This window comes from Vipera berus (genome assembly GCF_964194415.1).
Source record: "Vipera berus genome assembly, chromosome: 2".
Classification (NCBI taxonomy): Eukaryota; Metazoa; Chordata; class Lepidosauria; order Squamata; family Viperidae; genus Vipera; species Vipera berus.
Genome location: NC_138203.1, coordinates 231,219,391 through 231,234,365, shown reverse-complemented (window position 1 = coordinate 231,234,365; position 14,975 = coordinate 231,219,391). Strand labels below are relative to the sequence as shown.

Sequence of the window (14,975 nt, the reverse complement as noted above, 5' to 3'; positions counted from 1 at the left end):
GGAAACACAAGCAATTAATGTCAAGATGATTGGAGTACATTTTTCTGGATCAGTATAAAATGATTTCTTTTCAGAATTTAACTTGCCCATTATGTGTTTTAAAACTGAAGATAGATGTACAGCATTAACCAGATACAGCAGTAGCTGAATATTAATTGACCTGAAACAAGGATAGTTAAAAAGGAGATGTGGATCTATTACTAAACTTCTATAGGCATTTGAAGCAAATAGCCACTTTTCTTTAGCTGGAAAGTATTGAGACATGCCTTGATCTTTAATTCAAATTGTACTCCAGTCCTTCTTTCTAGGTCACTATTTGGCATTCAATTCTAGCTGGTGGATAGCATAAATCATATTCTCATTTATCAACTCTTCTTGATTTACAGAGAAATATACAAAATACTGAAGAACAGAAGGTAACAAATACTGAAAAATAGCAATTGCAATAGCACTTAGACTTATATACCACTTCACAGTGCTTTACAGCCCTCTCTAAGTGGTTTACAGAGTCAGCACATTCCCCCCAACAATCTAGGTTCTCATTTTACCAATCTCGGATGGATGGAAGGCTGAGTCAAAATTGAGCCAATCAGAATCGAACTGCTGGCAATTGGCAGAATTAGCCTGCAATATTCCATTCTAATCACTGCATCACCACAGCTCAAGAACATTGGTCATTCAATTAAAAGGTAACTCGCTGAAATTTGAATGAGCATCTGCATCCTCACTTTCACACAAAAATGACATCTAAAAATTGCCACTATCTTTGATACATGTAGTGTCTTCACTGTCCTAAGTTAAACAACTGCATGGAGAATGAAGGAAAAATAAATCAAATTATCTAAGAGCTCGATTAAAGGACACAGATGGAATCCTATCCAGAATTTTGTGTGTTTAAAACCATCTATATTATATGTTTTATGTTAGGGGTACTAAGTTTAGAATAAAATTGAGTTGTGAAATGCATTATGCATATATTTACTATGCAGTTTCACAATTTGTTAGTTTACTTTGCATCCATAAAATATGTTAAATCTTCATCAATAAATAAAACTTTCCATTAAGCATGTAGAATCAGATGAAGCCTCCCTATCAATAACATCATTCCAAACATTGGATCTAGTGAAATTGCACATTTTCAGACATAACTTATAACTTTGGACAATTCCATCAGCAACATCAGTAGCCCCATTCTCACTGGAAAAACAATGAAGTCATAATCCTAAACTATTGAGGGAAAAGAGTAACTAACTAAAAATTAATAGCAGTTCTTCAATTAGGCCTTTCAAAAAATTTTACGGGGAGTGGAAAATGTAACACAAAACTAAATTATTCTTGGATAAGCTTCTCTTTCGCTATTTATTGTTTTCTGTCCAGCTTTGCCATAAAGCTGCTAATCTTCCTTCTAATCAGCTATTGAACTTCCCCCACAGAACAAAAGACTGTTATTTCACTTACTCTTATTTTATTTCTCTATTGTCAATGCTTCCTTTTTCTAACAAAATACTTGGAAGCTGTCTGTAATGACTTCATGATGAATCTATGCATGCCAGTGAAGATTGCATATAAATTAATTAATGCATACATTTTGCTGCTTCCTTAACTCACATTATTATTTTTCTCAGCAGACTTCTTCTGAAGTTTTGCACAACTTCCATAATCTATGAACAATAAAATGTGAAGAATCAGATATGTTCTAAGGCACATCTTCTTTGTTTTTAATGTCAGGTCTCCAACGTTATTTCTCTTTTAACCTATAATCAATATTTTACCTGCACTCTAATCTATAAGAGCTGCTTAGCATAGCACTGTACTCATGTAGGCACTTGCTTTATCTAATATACTGTACATAACACTAAATCTGTATACTCTCAGCAATTATATGCATTTATACCGGTATATCCAATATCTATCTTTGAAGAAAGGAAAGGAAACCCATTTCATCAACTTATCAAACTTTAACAGAGTGACTATGATCATTCAAGATATTTAACACATCTTCTAAGTTAACACAATGAACTGAATGATTAATTAACCAAGTGGTCTCAGTTTGCATAACATATTAAGACACAAATACAATCAAGTAAGCTTAAAACCAGCTAGGATTGTACATTATTCAAATATATCGCCAACATCCTTACAGCACATGGTGAGGCACATTGTATGAATGCAACCAGTATGGTAAATGGAAGTTTACTAACTTTTATCTTTGCAATTTCAGTTGATGAATTCAACAAGGAAGATATTGTTTTTAATATGTAAACCTGATGAAACTTTGCCCGATTCTTCTAACAGTTCTCCCATGATGCGAAATAACAAGAGAAAGCCAATCGAATCATTTACTATACCTGCCAAAGTCTCTCCTGGATCTTTTTTAAGGACAGTAAAGATGTTTTTTAAAGGCATCTAACCTGAAAACATGATGTATTTTGTCATATGCTTCCCCAGGGGCAATCCTGTTAACTCCAGAAAGCCTTTACTAGTGGATTTAATTTTGTTGATACTGTCTTGAAAGCAGCCTTATCAGCAGCGTACAGCAGTGCCTGCACCAGGCAGACACCTGCAGTGCAGACCTAAGCTTAGGCAACACCCTCCATATCAGGCAGGAAAAGACCCCCCCTCCCCCCAAAAAGCCCCTCTTCATGCGCAAAGACAACTGCCTGATGTAGGTGATTAATGTGTGCTGCATTGGCCCATGGTTGGACGATGGCACAATTCTTGAATAGCTTTTCAGAAATAATTGGTTTCATTTCAGGTATGAATGCAATGAACCCATTCCATAACTAGAAAAAAAAGGTGGAGGATTCTATGCTATCAGAGTATAAGTATGTATATGTGATGAAAAGTGTACAAATGAGATGTGAGAAAAGAGGGCATAATTTAAGAAATATATGAAATGCACTGAACTACCATTCTTTATATATATTTTTTAAACTTAAGAAAATGTAAACAATTTCTATCTCTGCTTGCATTTTATAGCTATTGCTCAAACAAATCACTCTTTGCCAGAAAAGCAATTCTTGATAAATTGTAACTGAAATGCTCATAAACCCCTGGATCACAGATAATAGTTAATATTCAGACCCTTCTGACAGCAGGCAAAATAGCAACCTCCCATATCTCTAAATCCTTCCTTTAATGCAGAAAGCCCTATCTATTACAGTGAAGTATTGTAATGCAACCTTATTGTCATTCAAATCTTCAATATCCACAAAGAGCCTAATTCTCGGAGAAGTTCACCCATATAACTAAAAAGAATGAGAATGCACCTGTATAACTGAAAGGTTATTATGCATGGTGAATTATGCCTCATGCTTGGGAAATACAGCATTTTAAGGTGTGTTAGTCCGAAAGAAATACATTAGAAAATATACATAAAGTCATGAGTGCTTAAAATCTGCTCATCTAAACTTGAGTATAAATAAAACAGCTCCATATTTAATTTGAATTTTTCTGCAGTGTTTGTTAAGTCAAGTTGAAGCCTCACTCAACTAAGCAGGTAGACAATTTATTTTATGGCGCCAAATCGTGATGACAATTGAAATTGAAACTGGAAAATTAGCCATATCACCAAACCTACTTGGTTTTTTTTCTTCGCCAATCGCCTTATTAAAGGCAAAATAACCTTTAATTCTAATTCCCTTAGAATAAATTCACATGAAGAAATTTCTTTTTAAAGCATGAAAATGCATTGGCTAAAAAGGAATCTGTCTTGAATTCTCCTACTGAATCCAGCAACTATTATGAGTACCTTTTGGATTTAATCAAGAGACACTACTGTCAAAGAATAATGGTCTTTTGCATGAGTGTAGAGGATGCAGAAGGATTGGAATAAGAAAATATTTAGGGTAGCTGAGACTGCAGCTTATACAGATTGAGACCAGCCTAACTATAAAGTAGACCATTAATAGAAGATGATATGAATGGGGTGTGCAGCATTGATAAGAGTGCTTTGAGGACTTTCTTCTCTTTATATCATTCAGGTTTTGAACTTCAGTATGCTAACAAGAAAATAAAACCTGCTAAAATAAGCAAATCTTATTTTCAAATAAGCAGATTCAAAACAGAGTTACTATGTCCAAAAATATTTTGGCACTTACCTATGCTTGTTGCTCCAGAACAAGTAATGAGAAATAGAAAAGGTTTCCTCCCAAGTATTCTCTGCATTGCTTCTAGATTGGATGGCTACAGTACCGCAGTGTAGTACTGCCGTGTCTCACATATCGCTATCCATGTCCATATATTATCTTCCAATAATTTTAGCTTCTAAAATATAATGTTACACTGTGGCTACAAATGAAATGCAAGCTATCCACTAAAACCAAAGTATAAAATAATATACCCCAGAGTGAGATCAGACCACATTTAATGTTTTATTTCCAATGGCACTCTCTGCCTTTTATGAAAGAAGCACAAATACAAATTACAAGATATGCTTATGAACCAGTTACCTTGAAAATCAACTTACATGGCCCAGGGTATCACTTTAATTCTTTACTTGATTTCAAGACCCCTTGAATGTGATATCTTGGAATTTCAGTATTTTCATTCTCATTATTCTTATTTTATAGGGTGAGAGAGATAAAGTAACACTTGCGTTAATGTACAACAGAGTAAAACCAGATGTATTCTTAGCCACCAGAACAGCACTGTGGAGGAGAGTTTCACATTTCAGATTGTGACATTGTGACATTGCAATAATAGTTTTGATCACTGCTGTTCCAGTGAATATCAGGAGCTCCAATTCTGATACATCCAAAAAAGACAATGCACATATTTTATACAGCAATGTGTAAAGTCTGATGATGATAAAAACAATGTATAACAGGGATCAGTTACTTTAGTTCTGCGGTTACAAAAATGCATAGGATGAATGCAGAGAAACTGACATTAAAATAAAATTGAATTATCTCCTCAAAATATCTAAAAGTACAAAACTAAAGACAAGGAGACCATAAATATACCATCAGCTGCACAACCTTGAATACAAATAACCTCAACATTTGTATTTCCTGTTTCATTTGGTTGTAGTGTATAAACATCAAAAAGAAAAACCTCCAGATGGGAATTAAATACAGTACTGTCGAGCTGCTGAAAGACTGTCTAGCCAATGAAACTAAAAGATGATAAAGAAAATGTAAAATGAGCATGGTAATCGTTTCTAATTACAACACTGCAATATGTCAACCAAAAGAAAGGCATCTGACTGCTACAAATATTCCACATTTAAGGAGGCTCTAAAGTAAATGGGAAAAGAATTATTATAAAGATAACTTTTTTGCATTCTTTATTTGCTATGAAATGTGTAGAAAATGAACATTAAATGGTTAAATGATCAGAGAGTCTCCTTATAAAACACAGATTTAAAATCAAGGCAGAATTCCAAAATTAAAATTTTAACTGAGGATACCCACTTCCAGGGACAATATTTTATTAAGCTTGGTCCATCTTTCAATAATCTCAGACTTGGCTGTGATTTAGAAATTAGCCATACTATAGTATATGTGTATATCCTAATTTAGAAGAGATTTACTTTCACAGCACGCAAAGAGGACATTCTGATTATGAAGCAGATATTATTTCAGATACCCAAACATGTAGAATATCCCATGGGGATTGAGAAAAGTACCTTAAATTATTTCATTGATACTTATAAATCCCAGCAATTGGTATTGCCAATTATCCTAATCAAATCACCTTTGTGCTAAAGAACAAAAAAAAAACAAGGAGCTTTTGTGTTTGATTATTATGTTTCCACAGCCATCATTAGGTTTACTGCATCAACCACACTTACTGAAGCATAAGTTTGTTATTTGCCTCACCAGTGCAATAGGGAAAGCTTGTCATACAATTCCTCATAAATAAGAAAGTGTTACAGTTCACTGATAGGAACAGTGTTAAACTCTTCCAACAAAAATACATGGCCTATTGTTAGTTTAAAGCTAAATATTTTTCTTAAAAATATTTTACATTTGATCAAATCATTTCAGTCATGAAGCTGAACTTTGCCTCTGAAGCTCGTATTTTCAAATCACATGAAACTGCAATTTTGAAACATTTTTATAGTCTCCCAATACCACCCTGCATCCCTAATTTATTTTGTATTCTCCGACAGTTATATTTAAACACATGTTAACTGAACAATGAAGTTTCGGTATAAGGTTGCTTGTTTAAGTGAGCACAGATGCAGATTCTTATAATAATTTTCTATTCTCATTACTCATCAGACTTCTGGAGACTTAGTCCAATTTCTCGGGGTTTTGCACTACTTTACAACCTTAATATCCAGCTGTGCAGCTGAGCAGGGAGATAACCACATTCATTTTCCTTATCTGTAATGATGTAATACATCCCAACACTGACCCAAGATGACTACAAGAATAATAGTTGGGGGGGGGAATTACAGAGATGATAAGCAATAGTCTTTTTGTTGTTATTGCAGAAAAGTACAACTAAATGAAGAAGCATAATACTTCCAATTTTAATCATTCCTCAGAAAAACTCTGTCTGTGTGTGTGTGTGTGTGTGTGAGAGAGAGAGAGAGAGAGAGAGAGAACAAGAGAAAGAGAAAATAAACAGAGGTTAACTTAATAATTTGTAATCAAAACGAATACCAGAATTATTCTAAATAGCTTCACCTGAAATAATGAAAGTCCTTGGGTGGGCTGTAATCTAAAAATAATCCCTTCCTGATGAAATTTGTGGTTTCTGTCAGCAGAAAAGAGATAGCAGGCAGCTAAAAAGTGTTATCAAAGGAGCAGAAGAAAATCTCCAGATGAACGCTGTTGCTGCTGCTGCTCTTCCACTGGTTTGTACCCAAATCCTCCTTCATTTTCAGCACTCATTTGAATTAATCTTTTGGTAAACTACAGCTAGAGGGATCCTTACCTTCTGCAGAAGTTGGGAACCTGAGTATTTCGCTGCAATAGATCTGATCTCCCCACCGAAAGCAGAGGCCCAGAGTTTTACCCTACGGAGGAAAATAGGCAGAGACATATAATGAAAAGGGAAATGTAATTACACACTTCAATAAACAACATCTCAGACAGACACAGAGAAACAAATACACGGTAGAGGCTGAACAGTTAATTCCCACGTTTTCCCCTTTAAAACAACCTTGTGGCGATTCTCAAGTGGAGACCCCAAGTCGACCTATTCTGCAAGGTAAGGCGCGAGTAAGCCCTCTTTCGGCCAAACTTGAAGAGAAACTTATTCCTATATGCCCGAGAGGCAGAAATTACAGGATATACACGGTGACGAGATTCTAGATCCGCTTTTGCAAGATCACTTCTCCCTGAGCATCTGATATGAAACGGGACTGCAATGGAAAAGCGTCCGGAGCTTGCCGGCGCCTCAGCCGAAAGTTCATACGGCGGAAAAGCTGGCGATGAGGGCTTTACTGCTCTCCTCCACCCCAATTCCAAGAGCTGCCAACCCACCCCTTGTCAGAAAAGCTGAGGGGGAAGCCAGCGCGATGCCCCAGTCCAAGCCACAAGAAGTCTCTTCCCCACCCATCCCAACCGTTGGCCGGCGCCGGCGAACTCTTCCACCCAGCCTGCGACACTCACACAGACAAGGGGATCTGCTGCTCCGAACCGGCCCCTCCGGCGAGCCCGATGCTAGCCGCCGTCCAGACCAGAGCCAGGAAGGCAGGCAGAGTCCGCAGCGGACGCCGGGTCTCCGGCATGGTTCTCCTTGCTGCTCACACGCGAGCTTCGGAAGCGGCGGCTCTCTGGACTCCGGCCGGCTCGAAGGGCTGGCGCGGGTTGCGGCAAGAGAAGGGGCCGAAAGCAAATGGAGCAAAGGCCGGCCAGGGGAGCAGTCACGGCACCGTCTTTTTCCCGGCTCCGAAGGAAGGAGACTTGGCGGACCCGAAAACTTCGGCGCCCTTGGGGGGGTCGTCCGGCAGCAGCACTGCGGCTCGCCCCACGGCCGCCGCTCGGACCTTTAACTCCGCAGTGGGTGGAAGCGAGGCGCTGCCGGGGAGTTACTTCTCGGACCTCGTGCTGCTTCGCGGCGTCCCGGCGCGGGTTGGACGGGGATCTCGCTGCCGTCGACGAGGAAAGCGCTGGAGCGGGAGGCTCTCGGCTGTCTCTCCTCGCCGCGCTTCCCCTCTCACTTTGCTCCAAAGGCAACGCCGCTCCGTGGTCCCCGCTTTTTGTATCGCGCGCCCGTGCGTGTGAGCGCGAGGGCGAAGGGAGAGCGCGAGCCAGCCCAGCGCGCGTTTATTCGCAGCGCCGCCAAGCTCCCGCGCAGCCTTGTTCTCGCCGGCGGCGAGAACGGAGCGAAGCTGTCCGGGGAGCGGCGTGCGCCGTCATGCAGCCCCACGGAGAAAAAAAAAAGGGAGGGGGGGGGAGAAAATCAGCTCGCGAAAGCTGGCGGGAGCCGAGTTAAGTTCGGAACCCCAGACAGGTGGCAGGGTGGTCCGCGCGCGGGTCTCGGCCGAAGCTGCAAAGCACGCGAGCGCCGCAAAGGCAGCCCTTGTCCCCGCTGCGGGTTAGTTTCAGGCAGCGCGCGGCTGCGTGGCAGACAGCTGTTAACGCAGCCGTGGAGAGAGAGGGAGGGCTGAGTGGATCGCTTCACCTCTCCCGCCCGGAGAGCGGCCAAGTCGCAGCATGGGAGGGGAGGAGGAGGAGGAAGAGGCGAGGAAGGCAGGCAGGCACGCAAGGTCGGGCCCTGCCTTCCTGCGTCTTTTTAGGGTAACCTGCAGGCCGTTTGTCCGGACTACGACCGTCTGATTAAACCACGCCGGCTGGTCAACTCATCGCCTTGTCCTTGAGTAGTCCGGATGGGCCTCTCGCTTGAACCTTGGCTGCAATGAAGCCAGATCCGAGAGATCTGGCTGAAATCGAGAGGTAGGGGGTTGGGGTGGGGGAGTGTGAAATGGGGGTTGTCAGGAAAGGAAATGCCGCACAAGGAAATCAATGCAAGTTTAAGTGGCTGCTGGAGCCGAGGAATAAATTATTAATTTGGCCCTGTGGAGGAATCCCCTCATTAAAGGATGGGCAAGATCTCAAGCTATTGCTTTGCCACTGTGCCTGGGGGGAGAGGGGGAGCCGGCCTGGGACAGACGCTGAAAGAAAAGGTTCCTTTTTCCTTTTTTTTTTCATTGAGCACTTGAGATAGTCCTTACTACTTTGCTCTCTTCTTCTCTCTTTGGTAACTCTTACCTTAAATACAAACAAAGTTTCCTGCCAAATTGTAAATAAGCTACCAAAAGGTAAATTGAAGCTGAAGTGGAACAAGGCTGAGTCATCCTGGGGAAGGGAGGGGAGAGAATGCTAGTATTTGCTTTAGAGAAGGACTCTTTGGAAGTACAATCTGCAAGTCAATGTCTCTCCTCCTCCTCTCTCCTGATTAAAAAAATCTCCTCCTTCCTTTTCAACATGCTGGTCATTACCTACACTGCAGACAGCCGTTCTTGTCTTTTTTTAAAAAAAAAAGGGATGCCACCTCAGGAACAAAATAAAAAGGTTCTGGCAGTGCACATTTATGGAACAGAGTGGACATGCACAATTCAACAGTCCTTGCTGATGCTTTTATCTGATGAAAATAACTTTTTCTTCCCATCTTTCATTTGAGTGAGAAGTTGAGAGCACGGGAGAGTTGCATTGCGAGGCTATTTTGCAGAGCAGCACCGTCAACATCTTTCTGCTGCAGCCCGGCAGTGAATCCATGCTCTTTTTCCTTGAGTCATGCAGACAGGTAGAGAGGAATCTGAGCGTTCTCAGATGTCTGTGTGCCAGAAACCAGAAAAGCTCAGAGTAAGTTTGAGATGCTCCAATTATTTTCTTTTGGCATCTCTGTCTTGTCAGTTTTCATCTGAAGTTAAAGCACTCCCACAAAATCTCATACTAAATTGTCTTTCATTTTGTTCCTTTGCACTGGTATGCGTGTTCCCAGGTTGTGCTTTTTCTATCTATACCTTTAGCGGGGTTCTCTTACAAGGACCCTTTACAAGGATCAATGAAAAAGGTGTGAGTTCAAATCAAATCAGCACCAGAAAGTATGTCCGAGGATGATCCCAAGCCTATATACAGCACACGATGCTATGCGGTTTCAAGGTAAGATGGTCCCAATATCCAAGCCCTTTGTTATCAGCCTGTGTTAATGAGTAAGGACAAAATGAAAGATTGTGTTAAAACAGTTTTTTTAAAAAAAATAGGAACAATTTATTTCAATTTAGATAGCAATCCATCTAAAGTTCATGACTTTGGGCAGCTAAAAATAATTTAGAAGAGCAATGCAACGTATAAAAATAATCACACATATACGATCAAACAATATATTCAGCCATAACAAATCAATACAACAATTGTACAGGCAACAATATTTGTCAACAGTCAAGAGCTTCTGTTTTTGTTTTGTTTTGTTTTTCTGTTCAATCAGAGACTACTACCTGGCTAAGTCCCTGCAATTTTCTTGGCAAGGTTTTTTTTAGAAGTGCTTTGCCATTGCTCCTTCCTAGAGCTGAGAAAAAAATAACTCAGCCAAAGTTACCCAGCTGGCTTTGCACCTAACCCCAAACTGGCTCTCAAAGGCGATACGGAACATTGTAATTTTCAGAATTTTTCAAATGGGGGATTGTTATAGTGCTGAAGGAACAGTCGCTGCTGGAGCAACCTGAAATGTTAAATTGCTACACTCGTAGTAGAAAATAGTTGCAAAAGTATAAATGGATTCAGCGTAAGTTAGCCACAATTTGGTCTTAAACTAAAAAATTAGAGGTGGCAAATTCAATGAAACAGCTAGCTCTTATATAGCTTGTTATCCTAGTAATAGCTATGTTTGCTTGAAATAGCAATATTTCGTACACATGAGAAGTAATATGTTAGAGGCTATAACCTCACTATGCAATTCTGAATCCCACAGAGAACCTTTTTTTTTTTTTAGAAAAGATGGAATGGTTAGGATTAAACTGTATGCCATTTTAAAGACATACATACCCGTAGTACATATTGCTAAAACAGCCTTTCATACACGTTTCTTCCATTGGACATTTGAGGCAGACAATTTCTTGAAATTATAGAAAGGTGAACTTTAGCTGAAACCTCAACAGATCTCCCTGACATTGTTCAGAGAAGATGCCCTTTCCGGAAATTGTAATATTAGGTTAGATGGATACTTGTTGCTGATAGTGTTGATACATTATGAATTTTGCTATGTCAGTACACTTGAGAGACTGTGGGAACAATCAGGGAAGGAAAGGAATTCAGCAAGTGCAAGAAGAGGCAGCCCACCCCGGAGGTGGGGAGTGTGAGAAAGAAATATTTCAGGAAGACTCCACTTTACCTGGCTTGCTTTAAATCAGGGGTGTCAAACTGCCGGCCCTCAGGCCAGATGTGTCATGCCGAGACGGGCAATGGAAAAAAAATTGCGATATGTAGTGACACATCATGTGACGTTGCGAGTTTGACACCCCTGCTTTAAATCTATGTGGTGTTAAAAGTTTTCAAGATTTTTTTCCCATTAAAGATGTTTGTCTGAAATTCATGTGATTCCCACTTCTTAACATCACTAGCTAAGTAGTACTTGACAATGCCTTAGACTAGACCAGCTTTCCCAGACTGGTGCTTGCACACATATTTGGACCACAACTACCAGAATTCTTGGCCAGCATGAATACATGGTTGGATGGCATTAATTCGGGGGATGATAGGCTGGACATTAAACTGTATTCTACTCAAATCTGGAATGAAAGACAGGAGGTTGACTGATGTGAAGAAAAATACGGGCAATCCAGTACAGGAAATATAGAACAAAATTCTCTTTGATGTCCAAGAGGTAAAGATGAATGAAGAGATTGGGCAGAAAGCAGGGAATAGACTATCTTGGTAGTCTACCTGGCTTCTTCCAGTTAGTTGGCCTCTTCTAATAAGGGGCACAGTGGCCAAGCCGTTAAGATGTTGGGCTTGTCGACTGAAAGGTCAGCAATTCAGCAGTTCGAGACCTAATTACCATGTGACAGAGTGAGCTCCATTTACTTGCCCCAGCCCTTGCCAATCTAGCAATTTGAAAGTATGTAAATGCAAGTAGATAAATAGGTACCGCTTCAGTGGAAGGTAACAGTGTTTTAGGTGCCTTTGACATACAGTCATGCTGGGCACATGACCATGAAAGTCTTTGGACAGTGCTGATTTTTCCACTGTGAATTGAAGAAGAGTACCCCCCTAGGGTCGGACTCAACTATCAGGGGAAACCTTTACCTTTTTACCTTTAATATAGTGGACTTTAGTCTTTAGTTTAATTCAGTATAGTCTACATAGGTGTCACAATCTAAGCTTAAAAAGGATGACTTGGTAAAATACTTGCAAAAAATAACTTTAACTACTAGCTGATTGTAGACTGAATGTGATCCAATGCAATGATGTGCTTGTAGAAAAGGCAAAGACAATTTTAGGTAGGATCAACAGAACTATATATTTGAAATCGCAGGAAACAATCAACTTTGTATTCTATTCTTGCCAGACTTATCTCAAGTACTATATCTAGTACTGGGCACCACATTTTAGAAGAATTCCGAGAAATTGGAGTGGGTTCAAAGAAGGGTAATGAAGATGATCAGTGGCTAGAAACCAAAGTCTACAATGAGAGTAAAAAAAGCCAGATATATTTAGCATTGAGAAGATGTTATGGGAGGTTAGGATAGCACTCTTCAAATATTTGAAGGTTTTACAATTTTGCATGTCATTTTTCTTTGTTTGTGAATATAGTTCATTAAAAAGAACTCTCATAAAGAATAATACATAGAAAATGATGAAAACCTGTTTCTCATTCCAAATTACAGCAAAACAAATTTAAGTTACAAAAAAGGGAGATTCCAGCTGCTAGAGAAGACTTTGCAACATTAACAGCAGTCTTAACAGTGGGATCAATTGTTCAAAGAGCTGGTGGAAGCTAAATAGCTGTTGTATGGAATGCTTTAATTAATAGCCTAAATTGCCTCTATAAAAAAACTGATTCTATGTTTCATTTTAATCAAATGTAGATTTTGTCCTGACATATTCTTCAAAACAAAAATGCAGAGTTTGCATGGTAATTCATCCTTGATAAAAATTGACAGTGATAGCTCTCCAGGTTTTTAAAATATACCTTTTCAGCTGTTCTCAGAAATGACAGGGTCTTGAACAAAGGAAATTATATATACAATGAAAGCATTTTGTCACTGAGCTAGGACCCTTTACAAATTTCATTGAGTGATTGGGCCCTGACCTGCTGTTCTGATTCCGGGTGATGTGATGTATGGTATCCTGTTGTCAGACTCTGGTATTCTTCAATATTTTCTAAAGATTTGAGCATCTACAGACGGTAACTTATAAGAAGGATCTTAAATTCTTTGCTGAACAAAAGTCAGTCTTACCCACTTTCAACAGTCAAAAACCTAGGAAAGAATTAAAACAAAAATTCAGAATGGGAGATAATTGGCTAGGGAAAAGGACTGTTGCAAAGGAGCTGTAATTTATAGTGGAACACAGAATGAATGCAAGCCAGCAACGTGATGCTGTGGTAACTAGGAAAATATTATTTTTCATATCATTAGGATAAACATCATTATCAGAAACATGGGAAGCAATTCTAACATTAAGATCAGCAGTGCTGAGTAGAGCTGCACATTCCTCCATATGATTTTGCACAGCTCTAATACTGAATTATAATGATGAAAAATATTGGATATGATTACATAAGGATAAACAAAATTATGCAAAGCACAGGCAAGATGTAAGAAATAGCGAGCCAAAAAAAATCCCACATGAAGTAAGCAAAAGAAAAGAAAATACAGTTAAATCTAGCCTATATCAACTCTCTTCATTTTGTCACTGCCTCATCCTTGCTTCCATCCACATTGCCTTTTGCTCTTTAAACTTGTCACCTCTGTGGATTTCCTTCATTTCCCTCTAGCCAACTTTTCTTGATCTTCCCTTTCCTCTTGTCTCCTTCATTCTTGCTTTGCATATTTGTTCTACAATTTAGTCTTCATCGCACTATCACACTAGCACTAATGTTACCTAGTTTAGGTAATGAAACATCTGCAAGAAAACAAGCAAGCTTGGGGAGCACCAAGGACCTTTTAATCTTCATTCATTTTCTCTATAGAACCCCACCATATCAATGTACTTCCTTGGTACCACTCCCCAATGAAGTACATTGATATGCTGTACTTCATTTGTACCCAATTCATGTTCTTTCAGCACACATTCAGTCATGACCTTCTCCCTTGTTTTAGTGCATGCACTTCCAAAACAGCTATTCAATTTATTTTTATGCTTCTATTGACATACTCAGCTTCATTTCCGTATAAGAAAGTGATTAGAAGCATGATCTAGTTCTTGCTTCTTTTGACAAACATTCATTCCAAAGGCTCTGTATTTGAGAGAGATGGGTGGTTCAGAAATGTGAAAAATAAATCCTCACAACAAACAACATACTATTTACTAACTGACCCCTTCGTAGAGCAATCATCCCCAACCTTTTCTAGGCCCCACAGTCCTAAGAAATGTTTGATTAATATTTGCACCCCTACAAAAGTAATTGTGGCTCGTGATTGGTCATTAAGGGACACAACTCACTTTTGCCATATCCCTGAAATTCCATCTTGCCCCCCTTTTGGGGGGTACAGGCACCCCAAGTTGGGAACCCATGTTCTAGCATCTTGGTGTATTAAAATATCTCTGTTTTCTCACATTGGGGTAAATATTTTATCAAGACACCAATTTATCAACCTGCCCCAGTTTTTCATCATATATGCATAACTTGGAGACATTCATCCCATTCCCTGTCAAATGCAATTACCTTGCTGCTTGATACATTTTCAGATCTATTCTCATTGCGTTGTACAAACTGTCTAACATGCTGCAAATTAGGCTTGCATGCTGCAGCCAGCAATATGACATCATATCCATAACAAAAGTATAGGCACGCCGATGTCCCCAGCCAACACACCTCAAATATTCCCTATTGATATAAATACTCAAGAG

The 14,975-nt window shown here is 39.5% G+C and overlaps 1 protein-coding gene and 1 long non-coding RNA gene across 2 annotated transcripts in view; both read right to left on the bottom strand.

Annotated features, from left to right (window-relative positions):
- Positions 1 to 2,389, bottom strand: part of LOC308662035 — a 159,158-nt gene extending 156,769 nt beyond the window's left edge. The window contains exon 1 of the long non-coding RNA XR_014025083.1: positions 2,349 to 2,389. This is a non-coding gene — a long non-coding RNA (uncharacterized lncRNA). The remainder of the gene's footprint in view (positions 1 to 2,348) is intronic.
- The window catches only part of CACNA2D3 (calcium voltage-gated channel auxiliary subunit alpha2delta 3), a gene marked incomplete at its 5' end in the record, with an annotated part of 625,719 nt that extends 618,032 nt beyond the window's left edge, over positions 1 to 7,687 (bottom strand). Inside the window, 2 exons of the mRNA XM_081319069.1 lie at positions 6,889 to 6,970; positions 7,569 to 7,687. Of these exons, the coding sequence (XP_081175195.1) occupies positions 6,889 to 6,970; positions 7,569 to 7,687 (201 nt within the window). The remainder of the gene's footprint in view (positions 1 to 6,888; positions 6,971 to 7,568) is intronic.
- Between the last annotated feature and the right edge of the window lie 7,288 nt (positions 7,688 to 14,975).